The 13,387-nt window shown below is 41.6% G+C and overlaps 1 protein-coding gene across 3 annotated transcripts in view; it reads right to left on the reverse strand.

The window, feature by feature from the left end:
* Nucleotides 1-7,388, reverse strand: part of NFXL1 (nuclear transcription factor, X-box binding like 1) — a 49,051-nt gene extending 41,663 nt beyond the window's left edge. The window contains exons 1-7 of one of the 3 annotated variants that reach the window (XR_010472200.1): nucleotides 7,050-7,350; nucleotides 5,619-5,789; nucleotides 5,153-5,262; nucleotides 2,857-2,990; nucleotides 1,024-1,202; nucleotides 730-891; nucleotides 520-620 (exon numbers count right to left, since the gene is read on the reverse strand). Coding sequence is in view for 2 of the 3 variants with exons in the window: in XM_065060833.1 (XP_064916905.1) it covers nucleotides 520-620; nucleotides 730-891; nucleotides 1,024-1,202; nucleotides 2,857-2,990; nucleotides 5,153-5,262; nucleotides 5,619-5,789; nucleotides 7,050-7,209 (1,017 nt within the window). In the remaining variant the exon portion in view is untranslated. Of the gene's footprint in view, nucleotides 1-519; nucleotides 621-729; nucleotides 892-1,023; nucleotides 1,203-2,856; nucleotides 2,991-5,152; nucleotides 5,263-5,618; nucleotides 5,790-6,468; nucleotides 6,787-7,049 lie in introns of those variants that run through there. The other 2 variants (XM_065060833.1, XM_065060834.1) reach the window with 2 other exon arrangements.
* Between the last annotated feature and the right edge of the window lie 5,999 nt (nucleotides 7,389-13,387).

Here is a 13,387-nt window from a genome sequence, read left to right on the forward strand (position 1 = left end):
TTAGCAAGATCATAATGACCAAGTACCTCCTGGTACAACCTGTCCCCCGAAATTATTGTTACTTTTTACAGTCTGTTAAGCCATAGCCTTGGTCCAAAGAATGACCTGCAAATATACTTCAAAGAATGAATCACACAGCTTTCATTCTTTTACAGTCACTATAAGTAAATCTCATGAAACTCTTTGCTACTAAGCTGTGGTTTCATGCTTAGTTTTTGAAGGTAGCAGCTGAAATGTCAGCCTCGAGTGCAAGAAAACCGAATACACAAGGTCAAATTAACTGCTAGCTTAACCCTTGCACAACTCCAGAACAGTGACATTTCAACTACTGGCAGAAATTAACCAAGCCATGAAGTAGATCCATTCTCAAACACTGCTGCTCACATTTTTGACTGCTTTTTCAAAACCTAAAAAATAAAATTATTTCCTTACTGAATGAGTTTTTCCAACCCTTAACACACTGAGTAATCAAATTTTATAAAGATGAGAAATAATCTAAAAAAGTCAGCTTCAACATACCTGATCACACTGCCACTGAGGACTTGCACAAAATCTTTCTGCTGTCTGCCTTCCACAGATGCACCGTTGTTTACTGACTCGAGGACAAGGCTGACAATCTCCTGTGTGTAATTGTGAAGTGACATTGAGAGTAGGAAATGCAAAAGAACGATGTATCTTAACAATTAAAACAACTACTCCTATGAAGTTTAAGGAGGTGGGTCTGTCTACCTGCATGACAGGCATTCTCACAAGTGTGTTGTCCACACAGCAACATTCGTCCACACGGCAGGCGACACGACCATTCCTTGGCACTGCACCTCCGGGGCACAGGTTGGGCCTTCTTACAGTGACAGGTTGTTGTGATCATCTTTGGGCAAGGTGGACAAGGTCCTAAGCAAGGGAAAAAGAACATGTTGCAAATGGCCATTTGGCAAATGCAGCCTTGGCTACACCTGGTTTATTCTGAAAACTTTACAGCTACAAAAATACAGGTCACATAACCAAGAGATGCAACAGATTTACCTGGATGACAAAGCAGCAAACATTTATGACCACAAGGAGGTTTGAATTCCCTCTCACATATCTGACCACAGGAGTGAGGTATCAGCCATGGGTCCAGCGTTGGATTTTCCACTTTTCCACAGTAACAGTAATACCTACTGGGAGTTTCAGACCGTTTGTATTCAAACCTACATTTTGGACTACAACAGGAGAAAAAGGCAGTGAAAAGACAAGCAATTTTTTTTTTTTTTTTAACAGTTTTTATTATTTCTGTTTCCTAAGATTGTTACCAGGCTACCAATTAATATTTTGACAACGACTGCAACCAACAACAACATAAATAAAGGTCTTGCTATATGTCGGATTTTACAATACATTCATTAGAATGTCTAAGCAATTGTCCTATCACTTAAATATTTTCTTAGAATATACACAAAAAAAAAAAAATCAGTGTAGCAAGCATACAGAATAATTATTATGTAATACCAAAGGAATGTATGCAGCAAAGCAATAACCTATTTAAACAGAACCAACCAAAAAAATAGATTAAAAACCAGGTTATTACCAGTAGCAATTTATAAACTATGTAAAACAAAATTTAGCTATGCTATTAAAACTACGCATAATATTGAAAATTTTATCTAAAAGATTTTAGATTTTACCAGTTCAGCATCTTAAATATTATAAGATGCACACCTTTATTTATTTTCTTTGATGGTGTCAGATATTTAAAAATACATTCTTCCTAAAGGTAGACATGCACCAAAGGTCTCAAACTTGTTAGTGCCACAGGCCCTAAAGGTTTGGGTGCTAGCTACGGACGAGGGAGGCAACACAAGGAAGAAGAAAAAAAGCAGCTCCCATTCGTGGCTACACTAGGAAAAGACAACAGACAAGGAACAGCTCCTCAGAGAACAATGGAGGCTTTGAAAGACATACATACTAATTTTTAATCAAACAAAACGTCAATTTGCCCCTATATAATACATTACAGGCTATAAACAAGTTCTCCATAGTGACTGCACCGTTTTATCATGTGCTGAAATGTTAAATAAAATACTATTCACCTTGAAATTTTTTTGTTATAAACATTATTCCCAAACACAAAACTAGCTGAGAGTAGAAAAGGCATTATCAACTCGAGACGCTGTGAGCCAACAATTTTATACCTTGTTTCCTAAGCAAACCTGCTCTCTGAGATCCCAGTTAATTGAGCCTTTGAATCCATCAGGCACTTTCAACCAAATCTGACAGAGAAGTGTCCCTCAAAGATATTACTACAAGTTTCCACATAAAAGTAGGTGAGCAAACAAAGCCCAGAGGAAACATGCACAGGGAAACTCTGACTGAATTTTCAGACAGCTTCATTATTCATGCAGCCACAATATTACCTTCTTTTTACAATCTCCTGTAAAACTGCAATACTGGCTTTAACACTTGAGTTATACAGAAACCAAAAAACAAGCAAACAAAAAAAAAAAAAACCCCATAAATCTTGCTATTTTAGAACTGTTTTATTTAAATTTATTTCATGGTGCCAATTTTGAAAGTGACAAACATGTAAAGCCATTCAGAAATAAACATTAGAAGCTGAAACACCTGATAGATAAGTCACCTTCTCAGAGGTTGAAAGAAATTTGACACAGCAGGTTTTTAATCCCACTGTGAAATATTCCTGAATCATGTTAATGAAAACTTTAAAATAATTCAGAAAAACAATAGAAAAGTCAGTCTTCTAAACTTTTTTGTGTGTGTGCATGTCATTTACAAGCACCATTCCTTTCTAAAGTAACTCCAATTTGCATATGTCTCGCAATAAAAGTATATTTTGCAAATGTACCATGAAGAGCTCACCATGGCCAGGGATAATCTTTCTTTCCAAAATCATCATCTGTCAAAGGAGAAGAGACAAGGAAAAGGCTGTCCTTGGCCCACTTTTGGATACACACCAAGTGAAATATACAGAAGCATCCACAACAGCTCCAGACCTAAAGAGCAGATATAAGTGCCAAGTGCTTTATATCAGGTTTCCTTCTGTTTCCATTTATGAACATCCATAATATCTAAAGACATACAAGCTTGTTATTTTTCCATTTAAAAATGAGTTTCCAAAGATTGATTATATCTATTGTTAGGCAGTTTTATTGTTACAGATTCATACCTATAATGTTTTTTCCTGCTGCTGTGGGAAGTTTTTCCAAAGGCTTACGGAGCCCAAAATACTCCCATAATCATAGAAATAATATTGATATAAACACACTGTTGGAGGTCACATAGCACAACCTTGTGCCCAAAGCAGGACTATTGCCAATTAGCTCAGTTCAGTCACGGCTTTGCCTAGCGAAGTTGGAAAATCCTGAAGGATGGGGACTTCACAACCATCCTGGACAACCTGCTCCAAGTGTCATACTACCTTCCCAGTACCCAATCTGCACGTCCCAATTTGTGCCACTGCCACCTGTCACCACAAAGATGTCTTTAGCCACCTTCACAGTTCCAAGCAGACAGGGGCTGCAATCATATCATCCCCTAGCCTGCTCTCTGCTGGACTAACCAAGCCCAGCTTTCCCACCACCTCTCTGCCTGTCCTGTACTCTAGGTCTCTACACATCTTGGCAGTAAAAGTACTAAAAAGACTCTTCTCCCTTTCAAACTTTCAGATTTACATACAATGCTAGGAAGAAAAATATTTTTATTAAAAGTGTGGCTTTCAACATACTGTCTTTTCTTCAAGGAGCAAGAGAGGTATAAAATGGAACAGAATTAAAAGCAAATGTGTGGAAGATTAAGTTGATTTCGCCAATAACCTGTCCCCATCACTAAACCTCTATGTTCTTGTTCCCTGTATACACTTCTTTGTCAGTTCTGGAGTGAAATCACAATTTTTTGCTTAGAATATCTGTCTGCTGCTGAAAAGCAATTTAAAACACAGAAACGCAGTTTTATGACTCTGGTACTTTCCACATATTGATGTCTTAAATTGTCAGCTTAGAATTACTGTAACAATTTGGTAAGAGAAATTCAGCAGAAAATAAAAGTTTTCGTTTCTTTATTTTTCTAATAACTTAGGACACTGTTATAAAATTATACTGTGAAAACAAGCAGATTTTCCCCATTAACTTATGGAGGACAAAGCCAATGACCTAAGTTTCTAAAAGTATAATAAATAACTTCCCAAAACTAAAGCTAAACAGGAGATATTAAGTAAACAAACAGACTTTGCTGAAACTTACAAGATAACTAACAAACCATTGAGTTATAAAAGACACCTTCCAAGTTGCCAAATCATTTCACTTCTGCTGAGATTAACTCTATCAAGAGACATAGAACTTTAAAAATCAAGCTAAACATACATGTTAAGGTCTGAAAAAATATAGAATAAATATGTTAAGAATTAATACAAAATATATTGCATTTCTTTCTAAAATAAGAGCTAATGACTACAGTTTCATTGGATACTTGTAATCCATATACATCCAACATAAGAAGTTAAAGATTTTCTGTACCTTTTTCTTTTAATGTTTAACATTCAGCTGCAAAAATGTTTTTGATTTAAGTAACTGTAACAGAAACAGTATTGGGCTTGTCAACATCAAAGGGAAGTTGAAACATAACAATGAAAGCAAAAAAGATTTGTCCTGAAATCTCTCCCATGAAAAAAGTACCTATATGAAGCAAGACAATCTACCCAGACATGTCACCCTTCTCTTTCATCTGATCAGTCTTTGGAGTAGCAAAGTTTATCTTGGCTCCCTTGCTATAACTCTAACGAGAATACTTCCTAATTTCCTAGTATTTTTTGCTTTTGTGCTTGCTATGACATAGTTTATTCAATAAGTCATGGCAAGCATTGGCCTTCCCGCACTTCTTTTTTTTTTCCATCTGCTACCATCTGAAATTTAAAAATAACTATTTGACATTACAATAATAAACACATGTCAAAAAATACATATTCTGATTATAAGTTACATAAGTATAAGCACTTATTTCTTCAAGTGCTTGAAAAACACAAAGATATCAAATGGTGCATTAAGAACTGTAACATTTTAAAACTATCAATCCCAAGAATTACATTAGTAATATAATTAAACACAAGTTATTCAGGCAGTTATATACACTTTATTCTCAAAACCTACTGTAAAATACTTACAGCTTGGTTCCTTTTAACTGAAGCAATGCAGATGAGACATGTCATAGCCCCTGACTGAAAAGCTTCATTCATGTACTGTCTTGTACGTTCCAGTTCACTTGCATCTCCATCTTTAATGTATAAAGATTTTAAAAACAATCAGTAACGTTTGATCTGCTATTCTGTACATCTTAAGACTACTGTAAAAGTATATATACTTTTTTCTCTGTACAAATGCCAGTCAAATATTAGGACAAAACCACATTATTAGAAGTACTTCAGACAGTTTCCAAACTGTACCATTGATTCTGCATAAGAGGCAAGAAGTATTGCCAGTGTGCCTTGCTGGGAACAAGTATTTTTAATACAAGACATCAGAATAAAGTGCTTTCCCTCCAATTATGGAAAAATTCTAATACACAGCCAGTAATACAGCATTGTTTATGCTTTCATACCAAAATGAAAGTAAATAAATAAAAAAAGTTACCAGTTTGACTGGTGTAAATGTTAAATGTTTTGACCAAAATCTTTCCTTGTTTTTCTTCAGCATCTTCATCATCATCTTCAGAGGAGGAGCTAAATTGGTCTTCAACTAGCTTTTTTGCAGCAGCCTGATTAGCCTTCTTAATTTCATCAAATTTCTTCTGTGAAGATAATTCTATTAAGAGAGCGGATTAATAATTATTAATAGCGTAAGGCAATCATAACCACATTCAGTTTCACATACTTTCAACTGTCCTTTTCTTTAAAGAGCTTGGTGATTTTATATTTTTAAGGGCAGTACGTTGCTACATTTTCAACACCACACAAGAAAAGATAAATTGTGTTTTCTTCTTTACTAAGTATTATCAATAAAATCCACAGCAAGAATTATTATCTGTTAATTACTGGAGACAAACCCAACCAAATATGCTAGAATATATGCATCTAAAATGCTACTTTATTAAATGGATACTTAAAAACCCACACACACACTTTCCACACAAACACAACTTCTATATCATGAGGAAGAAGAAAAAAGTAATCAGGAAAAGAGTGACAAAAGCAATTGCTATAATTTGCTGGTACCCTACAGGTACCTCTCCCAGCATTTGGTGGGGCTTGTTTGTTTGTTTTTATATGACTTTTATTGATCTCTCTCCATTCAATAAGTCTTTATTGCAATATTGCTTTCATGCAATTTCACAGCTGGCTACATTAAAAGGGACAGGATATTTTAATATAAGCTTTTTAAAAAGCTATTGTGTATGAAATAAAGGAAGACTATCACATGGAGAAAAAAAATATATAACTTAACAGAGTTCATAATAAACCAAAGTGCCTTTAAGATAACATACCACAGAGATATAAAGGTCTTCAGCAGGTCAGAGGTCTTAAGAACTTCGCAGTTTTCTGCATTAGGCTATTGCACCAAATATATTTACTAGGATTTCGTGGAGTATAGTGTTAAGGCTTTCCTTAGAGAATTACGCTACCACTCGGAAGGGGCCAGCGTCTGGCACTTCCGCACCTGCGAGGCGTAACTCGCACTCCCCGCACCCCGCGCCCCTTCCGCAGCGGGGCCATGTGCGGCACTGACCACGGCGGGCAGCGCTCTCCGGGGTATTCCAACCGTACCGAAAAACAGCTGCTGCACCGTGTCCTCCACACGCTCCTCTCCTGCTCGAGGGGCGCTGGCTGTGCCCCCGGGAAGGACCAGCCCCCGATCCCCCCACGTTCCCCCTGAAGGTTCCAGGAGGCGGCACACGGGCTGGCCAGCGCCGAGCAGCGAACCCACACGAGCGACCCCCGGGAGAGCCCCGATCTGGGCGTCTGTAGGGGGTCCCCAAGGCCCGGCTGGGCTCCGGGCCACAGCCGGCTCCCCAGCACGGGACCACGCAGCCCCGGGCCGGGGTAGGGGCGAGGAAGCGACACTCACCGCTGGCCCCCTTGCCGCTCGTCTCCGCGGCCGCAACGCCGGCACCGCCGCGGGCCCTCGGGGCCGGGGGTCGGGCAGCCGCCCCAGCGCGGTCGGCGAGCCCGGGAGCAGGCCTGGCACGGCCCCGGCCCCGGCCGCCCTGGCGCCAGGGCGCCTCCATCTCTGCCCCGCCAGTGGGCGATGGACTGCGGCGAGAGGCCGACCCTGCCCCACACCCCCGGCTGGAGCCGCCCCGCGGCAGCTGTCCCGCCCGGCCCGGCCCCTCGTCCGGGAGCGGCGGCAGAGGCGGCCAGGACGCCGCTGGGCTCCCGCGGCAGCGCGACCACAACTCCCAGCGCCCCCCGCGCGGGCGGGCCGGAAGTGGCGGCTGCGGACTCCAACACCCAGCGTGCACCGGGGCGCCGCGCGGCTGCGCGGGCTCGCGGGGCCGGGAGCTGGAGCCGCCCGGGGGCGGGGGCGCCGGTGGTGCCGGGCGGGGGCAGTGGCACCAATTACACAGCATCACAGAATCGGCTGGGTTGGAAAACACCTCAGAGATCATCGAGTCCAACCCTTGGTCCAACTCTAGTCCGTTTACTAGATCATGGCACTAAGTGCCATGTCCAATCTCAGTTTAAAAACCTCTAGGGACGGCGAGTCCACTACCTCCCTGGGCAGGCCATTCCAATGCCTGACCACTCTGTCTGTAAAGAATTTCTTTCTAATATCCAGCCTAAATTTCCCCTGGCAGAGTTTAAGCCCATGCCCCCTTGTCCTATTGCTAACTGCCTGGGAGAAGAGACCAATCCCCACCTGGCTATAACTTCCCTTCAGGTAGTTCTAGAGAGTGATGAGGTCACCTCTAAGCCTCCTCTTCTCTAGACTAAACAACCCCAGCTCCCTCAGCCTCTCCCCATAGGTCTTATGTTCAAGTCCCTTCACCAGTCGTGTTGCTCTTCTCTGGACCCGCTCCAGCACTTCAATGTCTTTCCTGAACTGAGGGGCCCAGAACTGAACACAATACTCCAGGTGTGGCCTCACCAATGCAGAGTACAGGGGAAGGATCACTTCCCTTGTCCTGCTGACCACGCTATTTTTGATACAGGACAGGATACCGTTGGCCTTCTTGGCCACCTGCGCACACTGTTGGCTCATGTTGAGCTTCCTGTCAATTAGTACCCCCAGGCCCCTTTCTGTCTGACTGCTCTCCAGCCACTCTGCGCCCAGCCTGTAGCGCTGCAGGGGGTTGTTGTGACCAAAGTGCAGCACCCGGCACTCAGCCTTGTTGAACTTCATCCCATTGCTAATTGCTAATTTTAGGTACCAGCAGTGGCAGTGGGGACCTGTCCCGCGCTCGTTAATCAGAAAAAAGGTTGCTGGCATCTCTTTTATTCCTCAATGCTTGGATTTCTTCTTACCTGCCACTCTGGCGGTGGAAGTAATGGCTTCAGCTGCTTTTCACAGAATCATCTAGGTTGGAAAAGACCTTTAAGGTCAAGTTCAACTGTAGACCTAACACTGCCAATTCCACCTCTAAACTATGTCCATAGGAACCTCATCTGTATGTCTTTTAAACACCTCCAGGAATGGTGACTCCACCACTGTCCTGGGCAGCCTGTTCCAATGCCTGACAACCCTTTCCGTGAAGAACTTTTTCCTAATATCCAATCTGAACCTCCTCTGGTGCAACATGAGGCTGTTTGCTTTCCATATCACCTGTTATTTGGGAGAAGAGACCAACACGCACCTCACTACAACCTCCTTTCAGGTAGTTGTCGAGAGGGGTGAGGTCAGGCCTCAGCCTCCTTTTCTCCAGAGTAAATTTTCATTAACTGTTTTTGCAGCACGTGACTCTTGCACACATTTCCTTCACAGCTACTCCTCAGAGTGCGAGAGTTAAATTCAGCCACAAAGCATGCTTAAAAACTTGACTGAACTATACCCAGAAGGTTTTACTGCGCAGAAATACATACTGAGGAACCTGCGTGCTTCCTGGAAAGTGTGTGTGTGGTATTATCTTCCATCCTCATTCTTGATTCTTCTTTTCAAAGCCTGACAAATATGTGCTGCTTGTAGGAAATTAGTGACATTACCTCAAAAAATATTTTTTTCAGAATTATAATAATAGTCAGGTCCTGCAAAGATTAGAAATTAATGTATTCAGCCCATGAAGGATTGGATTATTGGCAACCCTGACCTGACCTTTTCTCCGTGAGCCTCCTCGAGCATCAACTGCCTGCAGCCATCATGATGGATGCATCTGGTAGTCAGCAGGATGGCAAGTAGCATCACCAATTATTTATGTAGGCATGGAGTCCAAACTCTTTAAAAGAATGGGCTGGTGACAATTGGAATAATTGGGAAGCTGTTGAAGACCACCTAAAAGTAATTATGGGCACAAAAGATGGAAAAGGGAAAGGGTTATCTGCAAGATGCTAGGGGCTAAGGCTCAAAATGCCAACAAGAATCTCCCTTTATGGGCAGAATTAATACACAGCATTGTTAACTGCAGCTGTGAAATGGGCTGGGAAGATGCACCAGCTGAAAAACAAAACCTGAAGCCCTAGGAGGAGATAGCAAAGTAAGGCCTGTGAAACAGGCAACAGAGACTATATCAAATGGAAACAAATTTTAAAACTTACAAACAGACTGTGGAATGGAGAAATGAATTATGGAGAAATGCATTAGCCCTCGGCATTCCCAGAGCCACGATTCAAGTTCAGCCTACTACTGTTATCTTGAGATAAGAGCAAAACGAAATGAAGGACCTTCAACTCCTTCCCTGGCAGTTCCCAGAACTGGAGACAACTACTTCCTCCCCCTGAGGGAGGAATTGCAGGGCGTGAAGAAATGTCTGGGAGGCAATTGGGCCTGCCTGTCTGAAAAGAGGAGGCTTATCAGTGGATAAGTGATGATGGCCCATATATTTTGATTCCAGTTGGTCCCCAAGGATGCTTGGTGAAGTTTTTAATAGATATGGAGGCACAAATTTCAATACTAACACAACAAGACGCTGAGAGGCTGAGCATGTGATCCACATAGCAGAGTAAAGATGATCGGTGTGAAGAGACCAAGTGTTGTGTGTCGAACTGCCAAGGTCAATTTATGAATCCTGGGCAAGAAGTGCATGATGACTACTGGCTTTGCAATTAAAGAACATCATGAAAATATTTTATGTTTTGATGTTTTAAATGGACCAACCTGATTCAAAAATTACTAATTCACCACAATATCTGATTTCTGCTATGGCACAAAATGGGATTTCTGAAGTCAAAGCTGATTTGGAGAGATGACTCCCCATATAACTCACCTGCCTGGCCAGTTCAGAAACCAGAGGGGAGGTGGCATTGAAGAGCTGATTATCAGCACCAGAATGCTAGTACAATCCTGCTAACAGGTGCTGTACCAGACATTAAAACAGCTACTTTGCAAGCAGTTGCACACCCATGTATGGCAGGATTAGAGGCAATAGATACATTCATTATGATTCCCTTGAAGGAGGAAGATAGAAATTTACTCCCACTTGGGAGAGAATACAATATACCTTTAACAGGCTTCCACAGGTATAAACACTCACCCACAATTGCTTATGCTGCACTTGCTGAACTTTACAGACAGTCTCACTCCCACAAGATGTGAAACTTTACCAGTATCTAGATGATATTCTGATTGGAGGAACTTTCCCTCAGAAGGTGGGGGAAGCAGCAGCAGCAGTATGGCAAACGCTAAATAAAGCAGAAATTGAGATACCACACAGAAAATGTCAGGGACCAAGTAAAGAAGGAAAATTTGTAGGTACTTGGTGTATAACAGGCAGTGCAGTGATTCCTCCAGATACCACAAGAAAAACTGAAGGGCTGCAAGGAAGGAGTTAGAACAACTAATGGAAATTCTAGGATGTTGGAGGAAGCATGTACCTGAATTTTCTATCATCTCCTATTTATTATACTCACTCTCACAGAAAGGCAAACCCCGGGAGTGAAAGATAGAACATTAAAAGGCAGTAAAAACTATAACTGAAGAATTAAAAACATATCAGTCACTGGGACCAGTACACCTGGGAGACCCTATTATAGCCCAGTGCAGTTTCACCAACTATGTTACTTACTGTAACAGGTTCTAAATTGTCCCTGATGGGCCAAAAAGACTTTAACTGTTCAGCTCAACCACATTTAAAGAAACAATACAATGATATCCTGAACAGAAAAGGGACTTTTATCTTTAGTACAAGCAGTTAATCAAGTTGAGAAAATACATCAGGCATAAACTGTGCAAACTAGAGGACCATTAAATTTACTAGAAGCAATTCTAAGGGGAACTGCCCTGAGAAGGTGTTGCACAAAAACCCACTATCAGAAAATGGTATGCCTACCTACCAGTAGTTGCAGGAAATATGCAATTAACTGGGCATGCTAAGGTTTCTAAATTTCAGGTGCCCATAAACACAGGTGCTTTAGTGTTACAAAAACCTTTTAAACCTTTGCCCATTCTGGATGCACTGCGCCTCACTGAGGGTAATCCAACAGAAAACAGGTGTTTTACAGATGCTTCAGAAAAAAGGGTCCACGGTAAATGGCAATATAAGGCTGTTGAATTTGATATAACAGCAGGCAAACAAGTAATAGAAGAAGGTGAAGAAAATGCACAAGTAGGAGAAATAAAAGCAGTTGTTTTGGCAGCACAGAATAGAGCAAAAGTCATATATGTAGAGTCTTATGCTGTGTGGGCCAGTGCCACACAGTGCCTCTGTCAATGGGAAACCTTGAATTGGAAAGTGAATAGATCCCCTGTTTGGAGAAACAAAGATTGGCAGCTATTACTAGATATAGCCAGGAAAACACCTTTCAAGATGGGATGGGTAAAAGCTCATGCTAAGGATAATCAACAAGCCATAAAGTGGAATCAAAAAGTAGATGAGCTAACTAAAATTAGGAAAATCACCTTAAATCCTGAGTGGTATCAACGGTGAGAATGGTTAGATCAAAACCCAGGCCACACAGGTAAAGAAGCACTTTGCTGCACAGAGTAAAAACTGATGTGTAAACAGAAAAACTTGTGAAACTCTTCTGACAGATTGCCTCCAGTGTAGACCAAAATTACAAACAGATCATACTGCCAAAGCACAACCTCTCCCTATCAATGAAGGAAAAACTTTATGGTCTACATGCCAAATTGATTATGTCAGACCATTCAAATCCTCTGTGAGATTCTGATACGTCCTCACAGGAGTGAAAGTAATCTCTAGCTTCTTTATGGCAGCTAAGTGTCAGAAAGCTGATGGATGAAATAAAGTATAAGGGCTACAGTTTTGTTCCTTAAATCTGCCTACTCCTGATGTTATCCAAGAGGATAATGGTTCACATTTTTCATTTAAGGGGGAGTGCAAGATCGGGCAAAACAAGAGGGAATTAAATGGGTATTCCACACCCCATACTACCCTCAATCAAGTGGGATGGTAGAAAGAGCTAATGGCTTATTGAAAAGTAACCCCAAACCACATCAGTTTAATAATCGATATGGGCCTACCGGAAGCCATGTAAACGGGGCATTCTTTGGAAAAACTGAGCTTAGAGCTCCACTTAGTGGGAAACGAAAATATCTGACAGCATTACAGCCAGGACTGCCTGTGATGGCTGATCTACCATCCACTGGTACCGTGCCTGTGACTTTATCTCAACCTTGTGGCCCACTTGCCTGGGAAGCTACTGACAGCAGTGGTGCACAACACAGAGTTGGTGCAAGATGGATTTTTTTCCTTCTTTTTAATGGGGTAACCTGTTCAGACTCCCTCTGATGAAACAAGTCTCTTTTTTCTCTTACAGTGCCTTGCAGGAAGGCAAACAGAAATGCTGTATTGATGTTACTATGCTAAACCCTAACAATGCTGCAAAAGCTGTGGTCAAATAACCCTAGAGTGGGATCAAGCTTGTGTTATGCACTTGGTGCAGCTCAGAATAATATTTCCCCAGCTCTCAGCTGTAGTCAGGCTCAACTGTGGATGCACTCTATGGTAGCAGCAGAGAAGAGGGTAAAGAGGACACCTTACCCACTGTAATTTGAAATGCAATTTCAGATATTGCGACTAAATTTGAAAATTAATTCCACTCCTGGTGGTATTTAGTCAATTTTACTTATGACCCCATCAAAAAAAGGCCACAACTTTTGTCTTAACAATACGGAGTGCTTCATTGTACACCATATACCCAATCATTGTGTTAGCATTAAATCACAATGGAGCTATACTCTCTGTCCATTAGAACATACAGTATGGGCCCTACAAAATGGAAACAAATGGCAAACCAGTGATGTTATTGCATGCATTGTACAGGAACAACAAGGATTTATTCGTGTGAGTAATA

The sequence above is a fragment of the Columba livia genome, chromosome 4, assembly GCF_036013475.1.
Source record: "Columba livia isolate bColLiv1 breed racing homer chromosome 4, bColLiv1.pat.W.v2, whole genome shotgun sequence".
In the NCBI taxonomy this organism is placed as follows: Eukaryota; Metazoa; Chordata; class Aves; order Columbiformes; family Columbidae; genus Columba; species Columba livia.